Source organism: Candoia aspera, chromosome 7 (genome assembly GCF_035149785.1).
Source record: "Candoia aspera isolate rCanAsp1 chromosome 7, rCanAsp1.hap2, whole genome shotgun sequence".
NCBI lineage: Eukaryota > Metazoa > Chordata > Lepidosauria > Squamata > Boidae > Candoia > Candoia aspera.
In genome coordinates, this window is record NC_086159.1 from 8,435,395 (window position 1) to 8,449,840 (window position 14,446).

Consider the following 14,446-nt stretch of genomic DNA (forward strand, 5'->3'; position numbering starts at 1 on the left):
AAAAAGTCCCCCAAGACACTCCAGAGCAAATTTTAGGATTGTTGGGAGGCTGAGGAAGTCTGATCTGAAAAATTGGATACAACGCTCTTGCTCGGCTAGCAAAGGTAAATGGCTCTTCACACTCAGCCAATGTACTTTTTTCATAATTCCTTGGGAAAAGACGAAGACTGGTTGAAATCAACGTAGTGTTTGTAATAGAGATAAGCGCCTTGTTTGATTTTGTGTTTTTGGTTTTATCTGAGTAACTATGAAACTTGTGCAGAGGTTTGAAAAGAGTGTTCAACACTAAACTACAAGTTTATGTCAAGCATTTCCATGGGTTCCTCTCTGGAACCTTTTCCTAGGATAAAGCCTGCTGTTTTGTATGACGGTGTGCTAGACTGTGTGTTTCATGCATGACGTTTACTCAGAGGACTTCACCATCTATACAGCTTCTGGTGTAGCAGAAGGACAGACACCACCAGCTGAATTCCTGGACCATGAAGAGCCTTCTTTAATCCTTGCTGTTGGAAGAAGAACCTAACGTGCTTAGTGGATTTGGTATATTGTATTCATTAGGCTAATTAAGGCGGCTACTGCTGCTTAGCACTTAATTTTTTGTATCTAGTTCGCCTTTTATATTGTTTGCAGCTCAATAAAAAGAGAATGGTGCACTGTTATTTTTAAGAAGGCTTATAAGGCTTGCCCATCTGGTCACTACAAGGTGCTAACAACTAAAGAACTGTTCTAAAGTTGGAATATCTTCTGAGATGGAAGAGGCTATTAGATTAGCATCAAAATGGAAATGGGGAAAGCCAAATACGAATGTCTATCAGGAGGTGCCCACATCCAGGCAAGCATTCCCCTCTGCGGTCAGAAAGGGCCCGCTAAACTAGTCCCAAGATAGCCCCATTTGAAAACTAAAACACCTTCATGAAGTTACTCAATCCCGAAATGAGGAACTCTGTTCCAGTGTTTCATAAAAGGATTAAAATGATTACATTCTTCTCCCATCAAGAAGGAACTTGCTTAGTTCAAGAAATGATCAGAAATGCAGGAGGAGTGTATTATATGCAAAGGAATTATTTGTAAGAATCAGGTGCAGGCAGAAGACCCCTCTCTGTGAACTCCAGACATTGACACTGGGCCAGGCGGCCTGGGGTGAGGCCATCTCCAGCGAGCTGGCTTAGTAGGGGTGGTCCCGCGTGTGCTCCATGATGACCATCAGGGCAAGCCAGGTCTCCTCTGCAGTTGGAATGATCTGGTTAGCCGGGAGCATGAACCCGTAACGGCCTGTGTCTCTCAGCTCAAACGTGTAGGAATATTTAATGCCTTGGTTGTAGGTCCAGTCAACTGTGCCTCCGCTCGCTTGGTCTAGAGCCAGGAAATGGAGACGCAAAAGAAAACAAGCTCATGAAAACAATCTCTCTTCCATTCCCCCTTTTAAAAAAGACATGCAGAATGAAAGCGCCCATTGTGAAATGCAGGGCCACTGCCCTGGGGCTAAAGGCAGGGGTGTCTACGGGGCTTCACAAAAGTCAAAACGGTGACCACACAGTCACCACGGCCATCACGCCTCATTTGAGCTCTGCAGCAGACTCCAGAGGTGTCCCTTGGTGTTGCAAAAGCCAGATGGCACTTTGATGCCTTCAAAATCCTCAGTGTTCCCCCTGCTCCCAACACTTTATCCCCAACCTCTCTAGGCAGCTTGTTATTCCAGCCAGAAATGCCCATGGCCATAGTAGCACTGCAAATTCTTGAGCATGGCCTGCTAAAACATGCCGATTTTTTAATGGAAGTCACTCCAGTATTAAGGTTGTGCTAATTATCTCCTGGGTGTCTCAGGAGTTGGGCAGAGTGTAAATGCAGCTTTGTTCAGCATCAGCTGTCTAAAATCCTTTTGGGGGAGATGGGCGGTAGCAAAATTTGAATAAATAATAAAAATCCTTTGGCTAACATCAGTATTGCAATCCACGGCATTATCATTAGTTGAATGCTTTTATATTTCACCTAAGCATTTCTGTAACATGATGAATATTTACAGCCAGAAAAGCCAAATTCTCTGATTAGACCATGCTGCGAAAATATGAACTTGGTCTTGCCCAATGCATTAGCCATTTAACTAGGTGCAGTTCACGCAAATTTTTTAACCAAGTTGGCTACAAATCTTGCAGCTGAGATGCTTTAGCCTATGACATGGTACATAACTATATTACATAATGAACTCAGTTTTAACCTGTCTTCAATGGACTCATCTTTAACCCGTCTTGTGGGTTTTACTGTTGTCATTTCTTAATATGTTCTGTGAATCTTACCTGTTTAGTTAACTTATGGTTCAGGGTTATAATTTAAAACTAGAAAATGAGTCAATTCTGTTACCAAGCTGTAACCAACCAATATTGTGCGGATATGGCCATTTTGTCACTGGGGCCCAAAATGACTTTTTCCACACAGTGGTCCTGTTGCACAATACACCTAACTGGGTCATGGAGAAGGTTAGCATGTCCTACAAACGGGAAAACTGGGTCAACTCACCGAGTCAATTAGCCTTAAGGGGATTAGATTTAGTCCTATAGCTGCATGGGGGCTAAACCACCAACCACGTCATCTAAACAGCTGGTAGGATGTCTTGGAGATGCCTCACAGCCACTCCATCTCCTTGCCCCGTTTTGGTATTATCCCTCCTCTAGCTATTGGGAGGAAAGAGAATGAAAAAGGCAGTGCTGGCCTACCAACTTCACATGTCTCCTGGGAAGACTCCCGAAGAATGGTCAACAGACAATGGCCTCACCCCCATAATGTGCTGTAGTGCATGGTGTTGAGTTAGTTTGCCATGGAAGAGGATGATCCAGGAGTCCCAGTGTGTGGAATGAGCCAAGGACTGTCATCAACTATGGTGCCTTCAATGATCTACTGGATTCCAACCACCCTTATGGATTCAGATGCCAACTAAGTAGTCCTGATAAAACTGTAGGTCCATTCCAGTAATTGATTTCCCCCTCGGCCTGGAAAATGGTGTTTGCCTTCTCATTTCTGTCACTTACAGATAGCTTTGATGATGCTGCCATATCTATATTTGGTCCCGTACAGGGAAGCCAGAGCCGTGATTGCCTTCTTAGCAAGAGCGTCCTGGGAACACACACAAGGAGATGAGACAAGAGGACCAAGATCAGAGGGTGAGGTTTGCAAGGTTTTATTGAGGGATGGGCGGCTGAGAGAAGCAGTCATGGTGAGGAGAAATAAGGCCACCCGTTCCCAGCCTGTTGGATCGTCCAAGAGTCACACCTCTCCCAGTCCCCAGAGAACATGACCACGGTATCCAGAAAGGACCAGAACAGGGGATGTGCCAGTAATAAATGGCAGCTTAAAAGAGGATTGAGTAGGACAGGTGGAAAGATCAGAAGCATGGGATGGGAAGAAAAAATGGGGTAGATGAGACTTACCAGCTCCAGGTGATCTGCAGCTTGCTCCTTGGTGTAACCATAAGGATAGAGGAGAAGCTGGGAGTAGCTATGGATGGAGATGAAGGCCTTGATGTTGCCATGAAACCGTACGAAGTCCACAATGGCTTTCACCTCTGGCTCTGACTCCGCATAGGGTCCACGGTACGTCTCAGAGCAAGCGTTCCCACTGGAGCCAGCTCCTGTGAAGGAGAGCCAACCATGTCTTGACCGTTACAGGCTGGGAACCCCCAGTCTGGAGACCTGAAGGTGGTAGCCTCGTAACAGAGGACATAGAGACTCTCCTGCAGGAAACAGGTGGTCACGCAGCATTCTCCTGGATGCCTGGCGTTCCCATCCTACACTTAGAAGACCCCGACCAACTTCCCAAATCAAACCAACACACCAATTCACCCTTTCGTTGCAGAACTGCAGTGGAACGGCCCAACCTCGGGCTGCTTCAGGGGCTGCAAACGAAGCATCTGCAACTCCCACATAAGCACTGCAACTTTCAAAAATGCTCCTTTTGCGCTAAAACACTTTGTTTCAGAAGCTCTGGGCAAAAACTCAGCCCTGGCCATCGGATGGGCTCGTCTATGGATGAGATTGTGGCAGAACGAGGAGGGCTGGATCACAGCAGGGGATGGGGCTTCGAGGAGAGGGAGGGGCTTCCTACAAAACTGTACCCCTTTCAGGGATACCTGCAGGGAATGGGCAAAAAAGTCAACATGGCCACCCCAGTGGAGCAATCACTGCTGACCCATTATGGGCTTTCATGCTGAGAGTTTAGGACTGCTCTGTGTTCCTCACCCCAGTGTAGATTTAATTATTACATTAGATAGGCTCAAAATCTAGCCCAACTTCACCAAAGAAAGAGTCTGAGCAGGTATAAAATATAAAGACTAATATAAGAGATGCCATTATTCCAGCTTGCCGGAGCCTCTGTACTGTTCCCTGAGGCCGCTGAGACAGAAATCTCAGTAGGAGCTGCCTGATCCTTTTCACAGTAAATGGCTGAAGGTAGCTCCCCCTGCTTTCTACCGGTCAGAAGGGTCATAAACCCATAAAGTTGGGAAGGGTCCTTGAGGTCTTCCAGTCCAACCTCTCTGCTCAGGGCAGGAATCCAGATTAAAGCATTCTGGAGAGATGGCTGTGCAGCCTCTGCTTGAATCCTTCCAGGGAAGGGGAACCCCCCCCCCCTACCACATATCTCTGGGTCTTTGGTTCCACTGTTGGTTACGAAACTTTTGCAAATATTCAATTAGAACCTGCCTTCCTATCATTTAAGTCCATTATATCAGCTCCTGAATGAGAGGGGACAGGTCTTGACCTTCTTCTGTGGGACGTCTTTGCAGGCTCTTGAAGATGGCAATCATCTCCCCCCGTTTGCCATATTTTCTCAAGGTTAAAGATATCCAGCTTCTTCCCTTTGTCTGTACAGGGGCTTAGCCTTCCAGCCCCTGATCTCTCATCCTCATTGATCTTCTCTGAACCTATTCCAATTTCCCTGAATCTTACTTAACATTCTGTACCCAGAATTGGATGTGGGGTTCTTGGAGAAGTCTGAGCAAAGCATAATAGAATGGAATGATTACCTCCTGGGATTTGGAAATTATATTTTGGCTGATGCAGGTTAAACTCGCATTTGTCTTTTTTGCAGCTACTGTACATCACGCTGCTGGCTTATATTCAGTTTGCAATGAACCACCATTAAAAGATCTTTTGCTATAAGTGCTGTTACCAAGCCAGGTATCCACCATCCACCTGGGCATTCAAATTCTATTCCCTAAGAGCATAACTTTGCATTTGCCTCTACAGGTGGTCCTCATTTAGCAGCCACGATTGGGACCGGCCAGTCAGTGGCTAAGTGAAGCAGTCACTAAGTGAAACCATGCCTCTTCCTGACTTCAGCTTTCCTTGGCTTTACAGACCTGCAAAAGTCATAAATGCAAGGACTGGTCGCAAAGTTACGTTATCATCACTGTTGTAACTGCGAACGGTCGCTAAACAAGGCAGTCACTAAATGAGGATGACATGTATTCAGTTTTCTACATGACCTTCTATAATACTACTGCAGCTATTTCACCCAATGTTGGGTCATCCCCATATCGGGCTAGCATTCCTCCACCTGGTCTCCCCTCTTTCCATCCCTCTCCAGATCAGCCTTCCCGTTCCTGTTGGCTCTCTTCTGAGGGGGCCATTTTACTTGGTCACAAAAGGTTGGCTCTGACCTTGGCGTGATGAAGGGACCAAGGGTTTTACCTCCAAAGCCTGCTGCCCAGTTCCTGTTGGGGTCCACTCCGATACAAGATGTCCCACTTCTCACAGATCTGGTCTTACGCCACATACGGTTCTGCAGGTCAGGAATACCCATCGGTGAATGTCAGAAGTCACTAGAGCTAAAACATTGCACGGCGCATCTCTGGTTTAAAACCGCTCCAAACCATGAAGGCAGGAGATACCTTGGTATGTGTGAAGGCAAAACCATCCGGGTTGGTGACGATTTCGAGGAAGATATCGAACTTATTCAGGATGGAAGTGAGGGAAGGATCCTTCCCATGATCTTCAGCGATCTGAAGAGGAGCAAAAATGGGAGTTTCATTCACAGATGCGCATTACAATGCAATTATTGGATCAGCATTAAGGGAGCCCCTCCGCAGGAGCTGTGGCGCAACTGCCTGGAAAATACCAGATTGACAGCTTCTCAGGGACAGGGGCCAGCAATTTTCTCTTTTAGGGGGAAGGGGAGGCAGGGGTGGAACAACCATGAAGTGGGGGTGGAGGTGTGCTAGGATTTCCCCATTTTTCCTGGGTTTGGGGAAAATTAAACAGGGGTGTCTTGGGGGGGTCAGAAAAAACAAGATGGTAGCTGCAACTACATGACTGAAGCCTGCAGTGCACCCTAAAAGGGGGAATTGACTGTGCGATCATGGCCACCCTCTTGATTTTTTTGACCCACTTCCTGTGGAGCCGTGATTCATTCAGCATTGTTGAGTGAACCACCATTGGCTGGGCTCGTGTTCCGCACTGGGGTGAAGACCTCAAGAGGTGCAGGCAATGGTTTCATCCTATTATTCTATGGACAAATACTGATGGAACGCCCTGCTTTTAATCTCTAGATGCCCCTTGCAGGCCAAAAATGTGGCCCCACCACCCCCAGGCTGCATAAAAAGAGAGCTTGGGGCTGGTTGCAGACCACTGCTCGCCCCCATGTTTAGCCACAAACCATGGTTTACAAATGATAATACTTGGGTTAATTCCAGCTGCAATGGGTTCACACACCACACTAAACCAAAACCATGGAAAAGGCAGTTTAGTGTAGTAGCCAGCCATAGAATCCTAGCACCAGAGAGTTAGAAGGGAGCTTAGAGGTCCTCTAGCCTACCCCCTGCTCAGTACAGGATCCACTAAAGACAGAACCATCTGGTTTCAGTTGAAAATGTTGGCTTAGGACTGAGAAGATCCTGCTCTCAGCCCAGCCTATTTACAAGGTGGTAGTGGGGGGAAAAAGTGAAATATAATAAATCTCTAACCCAGTGTTTCTCAACCTTGGCAACTTTAAGCTGGGTGGACTTCAACTCCCAGAATTCCCCAGCCAGCAAGGCTGGCTGGGGAATTCTGGGAGTTGAAGTCCACCCAGCTTAAAGTTGCCAAGGTTGAGAAACACTCATCTACCCGAAAGACATTATGGCTTAGCTTTCCCCTCTCCCATTTACAGAATGTATGCCCTGGAGTGGAAATCGCAGCTGGTACCTTCTTTGCAAACCAAACTCCGCTGGCTGGAGTGATCCACTCACGGGCATGGATGCCAGTGTCAATCCAGATGGCCGGGCGGTTGGTTCCCCCCGTGCTAAACTGTGCAAAGCAAAGAACAGACACTTTAAATCTGAGCAACCATCATGGTTTCAGAATTCCTTAGCACCTCCCCAGCTCAAGACCTGCCAGATGTTTTGCACAATGGCTCCCAGAATCCCCTGCTTGTGACCTTCTGCTTGGAATCCTGGGAGCTGCAGTGCAATGTGGTGGGAGGACATGCGAATGGGAGGGGCTAATCTGGCAACTAGAATTTCGCCATGCTACAAAACAGTGAGCAGATTTTGTAATGAGAAAGAAACAATTTCCAGAACAAGAAAAATCAAGAACCTCACTGGCAGACGATGGCAATTTTGTTTCTACCTCTCCCGTTTCCTGTTTCATCCAAGTTCTGACACATACCGCACAGCACATTTAACCCAGTCAGGCTCCAACTTCATCATATCCATCCCAGTGGCCCCAGTATCACACGGTTGCACTAACTGGGCCCGAAACCATCACTCTGGGAAACACAGACTTCCTCCATTCCTGGTGAACAAACCTTGAGCCCAGTTCCAGAAGTATTTTGGCAAGGTGCTTCAGGACGTTATGTCTAACCTGGACACCTGATACACGCTTTTCTGCACTTGCACAATACTTGAAATCATAAACTGTCTGAACAGGCCAAGCCAGGCCAAGCCAAGCCAAGCCAGAAAAAAACTAACCAAACCTAGCACGCTGAGTTAACACAGCCACCAGGGTTTTAAGGGACCTAGTTCATCTTGTTGAATGAACACAGCTGCTTCGTCACCATTTATTCCACCCACGAAAAGGAGCACTGAAGGGATGGCTCACCTTCAAGACGTTGATTGGGCGTCCTTCAGTTGTCTGACCGATCTGGATTTTACTGACCAGCGGGGATTTCTCATGCACCAGGAGGTCCATGAAGCTATAGATCTAGGGAGCAAAGAGAAGAGGGGAATGAGGCCAGAACGGTGTCTGTATCTATGGGAACCTGTGTTCTGAAAGTCTTCCCCACGACTGAGTTAAACTACTCAGGATCAGAAAAAAGGCAAAGGCCTAAGTGTGCATTAATTGCACTTACTGTATCCAAGTTGTGGTAAGCAGTATAGTTAAAAGTTGCAAGTGACATTTCTTGCACTTGGCGCTGGAGCATCATGTGGCTCTTCTCCTCATCAACCAGTTTCTGAAGGGGACCACAAGAACAATCACAAAGGTCAGTTGAGCAGAAGATTGAGGTTTCCTTGTGTTTCCCTCTCATGGGTAATTTCACTTTGATTTCAGAGTCACTCCATCCTTCCGAGCTGTGGTGCAATCAAGTAGCTTTTATCAATGCCATTCTCCCATTCATCCAGCAAGGACCATGCAGGAATTCAAGGAAAGCCAACCTCACACCATGCTGGCCAGCTCATCTGATGGAAGAGTGGTACAGAACCTCTTTCAAGCTACTGTTCAAGCCACAGCATTGACCCAAAATATCTGATTGTCTATGGAGGACATCTTCTTAACCCCAATGTCAACACTGGGATTGGGCCAACTTCCTACACTACATTTTAGGTGATGAACCTAAAAGATACGGTTCAATATTGTCTTATCCATGGTTGGTTGGTTTTGATCTCAGATCTCTGGGATCACAGACAGGTCCTCTCAGGCCTCAACGTACCCACAAGCTTCTCTTCTCACCTTGTCAGACCACTAACCTGAACATTGTTGATCATGATGGAGTATTGGATGTCATTGGACTCCAGAAAGATCTTGACCCTTTGGAGGCTGGGCAAGGGGACACGCACATCTATGGGGAGCTCAGGATGAGCTGGCGCTTGCCAGAAATCCAACTGGGCATAAAAATGAGAAGGAACATAGAAGGTTATTGACGTATGAACTTTTGAAACACATCCTACATAACTCAAGAACATAAGGACTGCTTTGCTTGCATTTTGTTATTCATGGCAGACAGATATTGCTAAGGTTGCGAGTTTCATTGGTGCCCAAGCAGAAGCTGGTATTAGCATCAATCTCCAAATTCTAGATTCCATCTGAAATCATGGTTAAGAGCCATTACTAGCTTTCTTCTCCATTCGTTTGTCCAATTCTCTATTAAAGTTTTCTTTAATCTCATCCTGTGACTGAGGTCCTATATATTGCTTACATGCTTTTTGATGAAGCACTTCATGTTATCTTCTACAATGTTTTACTTCCGTCCCTCCCACTGAAAGGACTTAGCTTATAAGATCTAGGAAAATCTTTGATGGCTTTAAATTATTTTGTGAAAGGGAAAAAAAGTATATTTTTCAGTTGTGGGCAGTAAGTGAATTCTCCACTAAGAAAAATAAGAATATGCTTCCCTTCTTCTTAGTATAAGGACAGAAGGAATATCCTTACATTAAGGCTGATGATTGGTCCCTCTCCTTGCTGTCTGATATGCAAATCTCTTTCAAAAATGTTGGGGGTAGATGTTGGGAATTTTTATAGCCACTTGGATTCTATATTTATTTATATTGTATTTTATATTTGTAACTTGTTTTTATTTTTATGGGATTTTAACATTTATTGTTATAGCATTCATTTGATTGTAAACCGTCCAGAGTCCCTCTTTTGGGGGAGATGGGCAGTAACAAAATTTGAATAATAAATAAATAAAATAAAATAAATAAACCACCGCCACCCTGGCAGCTCTGCTGGGTTGTATGAGCTGGGGATGATGGGAGGTGCAATCTCACATACCTTGAAGACCCCAGCTGGGGAAGGTTGGCTGGCATTGATTTGCTCTTTAGAGTTATAGGCAAGAGTCTTTTTCAAGTCTGTCAGATGATGGATGAATCAAATCTGGAATCTCTTGTATGGTGGCCCCTGAGCTACAGGCTATGAATCATAAATGCTAGCATGGCTTATCACAATGGAAGAGAATGCTATGTAAGCAATATATAGGACCTCAGCAAACTAATTCCACAAGCAAATTGGAAAGGGAGGGACCGAGGCATCTACTGTGTTTCAGATCCCATGCCAAAAGGGAGCTTTGATGCTGGCATGGGGACATACACCAAAGAACCTTTTCAGCTTCTGTTCTGAAATGTGGCCCATCCTTAGAGTGAGAACCCAACTATAATGGTGGTTGGATACCCTGTTTTGTGGGCAGCCAACCATGGAGAATAAGAGATCTGCACTGCAGATTCAGTGGCGGTGTCCACATGCCAGGGTCAGCAAAAAAATTCAGCTAGCAGATGTGCCATGTTACCATTTCTTCTGTCTTGTCTCAACTACACAGGTCCTTCACCAACTTTGGTGGCTTTCCATGTTGTCTGAACCTGAAAAGGGTCTCCAGAACATAAGGTGTATGACTGTTCTCAACCTCCATTCTCCTGGTTGGGGTAATAATAAAAAAAAAGACCACTGGGAAGTACGTTAGAGGGGGTTAATTATACCCATCTATCCCACAGCTGATAGGAGAAACAAAATTTTTGGCCAGGTGACCTTTCCCACAGAAGATTGGCTCTTGGATTATGCTGCAATTTGGTATGGGATAGCAGTGGCATTAGCTGGGATAATGGAGAGCAAAACGGGAGAACCATTCCATGCCAGTTCAGACAAGGAACCCAAAATACAGATCATATGCAGAGTTCATGTCTTAGCAGTACCTGAAGATCCTCCAGGGCTCCCAGCTCCTTCACCTTCTCCACTTGGACTTCATCAACGGCCGTGATCCTTAGCACCTGATGACTGAAGAGGCAATGGGTGGGTTTTGTTTTTTGTTTTACATTTACCTGCAGATCTTCTGGATTACAATTCCCACTGTTCCATGTCCATGGACATCAGCTTGTGTGGGGTGATAGAAACAGAAGTCCCAACCTTCTACAGGGCACTGAACTCTCTATCCTTGGGTGGCTCAGGTCTTGGGGGCTTTGGCACATTCTCTGAGTTTGTCAAGGCATGGCTTCCAAAATGGGATGTACCTGTGAGTCTGGGCATTTCACCCAAAGTCTTTACATTGCTGTTTCTACCTCCCAATCTCTCAGAGTGGTTGGAAGCCAACTGGTCACCATTTTCACTTCCTGGGGCCTCAACATGCTGAGAACCTACAGAGAATATCTTGAGTTAATCAGCTCTGTCCTGCTGACCATTTGGAAAGTGAAAAAACAGCATTCACTTCCTCAAGTTATCACCAGTCATGGATCAATGAAAATCTCCTCATCCTTATGTTCTCAAGAGCCAGTTTGGTGTGTGGTTAAGGGGGTGGACTAAAAACCGGGAGACCATGAGTTCAAGTCTCCCCTTAGGCATGGCTGGGTGTCTTGGGGCCAGTCGCTCTCTGTCTCAGCCCAGCCCACTCACAGAGTTGTAGCTATGGGGAAAATAGGAGGCAGGAGCATGATGTATACCAGCTTGAGTTATACAAATAAAGGTGGGAAGTAAATCTAGTAATAATTTAAAAACTGAAAGAAAATACATTGCTAAGTGCCTCATCCCTGTTTTTGTTTGTTTGTTTGTTTTTTGGTTATGTGGTGCACAGTCCTCTAGTTGCTCAGAAAAAAAAACTCTGAGGGGTTGGTATGAGAGGCTTCAGCTAAGCCCCCAAGCCACCATTCCTGTGTTGCATTGAAAAGACCATGTGAAACAACAGCCTGTCAGCATGTGATGGGTAATAGAACTATGAAAAGATCCAGATTCAAAGGGCAAAATGTGATTAGCAGCATGCAACAGTGTACACGTAGCAGCTGTTGTGGACATCCTAAAACAGCCATGCCTTTTCCTGGGATCGAACAGCTGCCCTCCAAGGTGCTACATGATCTCAGAAAAAGTACCATCTGCCCCACATACATACTCCTATATGCTTTGAATGACATTTTCCCTTTCAGATCCAGAACTCAGCACAGCTCTAGCAGATAAGGATCCAGAACCTCAGCTGGGGTGGGATGGGGGAAGTATCTGTAATGGCTGGTTGGGCCCAGGAGCCAGGAGCTGGGGAATGGCAGCAGGAAAGTGGCCATCCAGAAGCTAGGAATGCACTGATTCAGAGCTGCCGACCTCCTGAGGTTGGGCACATCCTTCCCAGAGCGAGGGGCCTGCCTGTCCTGTTTTTCTGGTGCAAGTGAGGTTGTAATGCTTACTTTCTGGCACTAGGTGGCAATAAACTACTGTTTGCATCATTATGTACTATATAAAACAGGAAGGCAACTTCTTAGCTGTAGAAAGTACCTTTTTTTTTAAACTTATCAAAGAACAGGGGACTCCTTTGGAGCAAAGGATAGTTTCCAAAAATAGCTCTTCTTTTAGCCAAATTAGCCCGGATGCCTGCTGATTTCAGAAACGTGGCCATTTTTCAATAGTATAAAAGAGAAGGAAAATGCTGCTTCTGTTTGTTTTCTAAATTTATTTCCCAGTCTAGACTTCAGCTCTGAGATTTTCTATTGGTCTTTCATCCAGCTACTAACTGGGTGGGGCTCTGTTTATTATCCAAGGCCAGGCAAGGTCAGCCAAGTTTTGCCACTGCCCGTTGAGTGGGATCATTTTCCAGGCCATTACCCTCAATGGATCGTGCCCCACTTACTAGCCTGCAGGAAACATGCAGGATCAAGGAGATCTTCCTCAAATCTGCCAGATGGACATGCAATATGCTCAAATACCCCAAATGATCCTCTCTTCAACGAGAGCCTTGTGGGTTTTTCGGTCAATAACTTTATTGAATTTTTAAGCAAGAAAGATTAAAAACTAACAGAAACTAATATTTAACATGAGGAACAGGGAAGGAAGGAAGGAAGGAAGGAAGGAAGGAAGGAAGGAAGGAGCCAAAAATGAAGAAAAGAAAGAAAGAAAAAAATATAAAGAAATTTCTTTTACAAGGTATAAATTTAAATTGAACTCTTCCTCTGTGGTTACAACATAACTTTCATTTTTTCTATCATTTACTATTTTTTCTCATCATCAGACCCATATATCATAATTTCATTTTTTTCTGTTTCACACAAAAAATCCAAAACAGGTTTTCAGCCGGAGCATTGTTAAAGCCTTGGGGTGGGGGGCGGGGTCCTTCCCAGCCTGACCTGGAGATCCTGCGATGGAATCTGCTCTAGTGGAAGGAGGATTGGATGAGGGGCTGTCTCCAGGGAAAGCACATGCTGAGTTGCTTTCCTGTACATCTCCCTCTAAAGCTGGGTTGGGAACTTGTGGCCCCCAGCCCCTTTATCAGTGGGGCCCCTGGATCGATGCAAATTGGGTCTCAGACTACTGGCCACTTCCTCACAGTCCCTGGACCCCCTACAAAACCCAGCTGGCTGGGTTCAGACAACACGGAAAGCCCAGCAGACTCTTGAAGAAACCTCGATTCAAAGCAGGCGAGCATTGCGTGTCGCACAAAGGCAGCCTGCGATGAAGTAGTTCAGCGTGTTGTCTGAACACAGCCACAAACTTTCTAAAACAGCGCTGGAGCTAGGAGCTCAGGCTCCAAGTAGTTCAAGAAGTGGCATTTTGCTAACAGAAATATCAGGGAGGGTGTCAGACACAAAGCAGGGGCTCAATGGTGGGAAGAGCACCCAACATCTGTCAGAGTGAAACTCCCTGCTGACTGATGCTGCTAAGAGACCGAGAATGGCACGGGGTGAACTCTCACTCTGGCCTCTGTCCCCTTTCCTGCCCAATGCCCGCATCTACCTACCCCTCAAAGGTGTCGGTGCCAAACGCAATGGCCAGAAACGTTGCCAAGACCACCAAGACCCTCATTTTCACCAAACTGGGCACCAAATGGGAAGAAGCCTTTCTCCACCGTCTTTTTATACACCGTCCTGACCGGCAACATGTTGGGCTGACCATCCACCGGGGAGGCCTCCACCGGCTGTCCGCCTTCCCACGGCTCTGTTGGAAAAGGGCTCTCTCATACACACACACGCACAAACACATACACACACTTACAACCCACATGACGGATGCTTGGGGAACACACCAGCTGTCTTGATAGAAGGGAGGTGGGTCTGCGCTGTTTGCTCTCTTCTCCCCAGAACTTGGACAGGGGCGGATGTCTTGCAAACACGAACACAGCAGTGCAGGACCTCTTTCAGCCACCCCAACCTGGTGCCCGGCTGCTGACAAGATCACTCACCACCCCTGGCCAGGAAAGGCCGTGGAGGAAGGGCTGCGTTTCAGGCAACTGCTGGTATTGACCGGATGACATTCAGAACACCAAGAACGGAACCAGTTGCAACCAGTCGCTCCAACCAGAGTGC

General features: G+C 46.2%; 1 protein-coding gene across 1 annotated transcript; it reads right to left on the reverse strand.

Annotated features, from left to right (window-relative positions):
* Window positions 1–1,165: 1,165 nt before the first annotated feature.
* LOC134500947 (carboxypeptidase A1-like) lies at window positions 1,166–13,946 on the reverse strand. The gene is made up of 11 exons (XM_063308443.1): window positions 13,882–13,946; window positions 10,868–10,949; window positions 8,933–9,067; window positions 8,317–8,418; window positions 8,067–8,168; window positions 7,173–7,274; window positions 5,882–5,992; window positions 5,682–5,772; window positions 3,423–3,622; window positions 3,024–3,108; window positions 1,166–1,353 (listed from the first exon to the last, which is right to left on the reverse strand). Exons 1-11 carry the CDS (start codon window positions 13,944–13,946, stop codon window positions 1,166–1,168), a joined length of 1,263 nt encoding a protein of 420 aa, XP_063164513.1.
* Window positions 13,947–14,446: the final 500 nt, after the last annotated feature.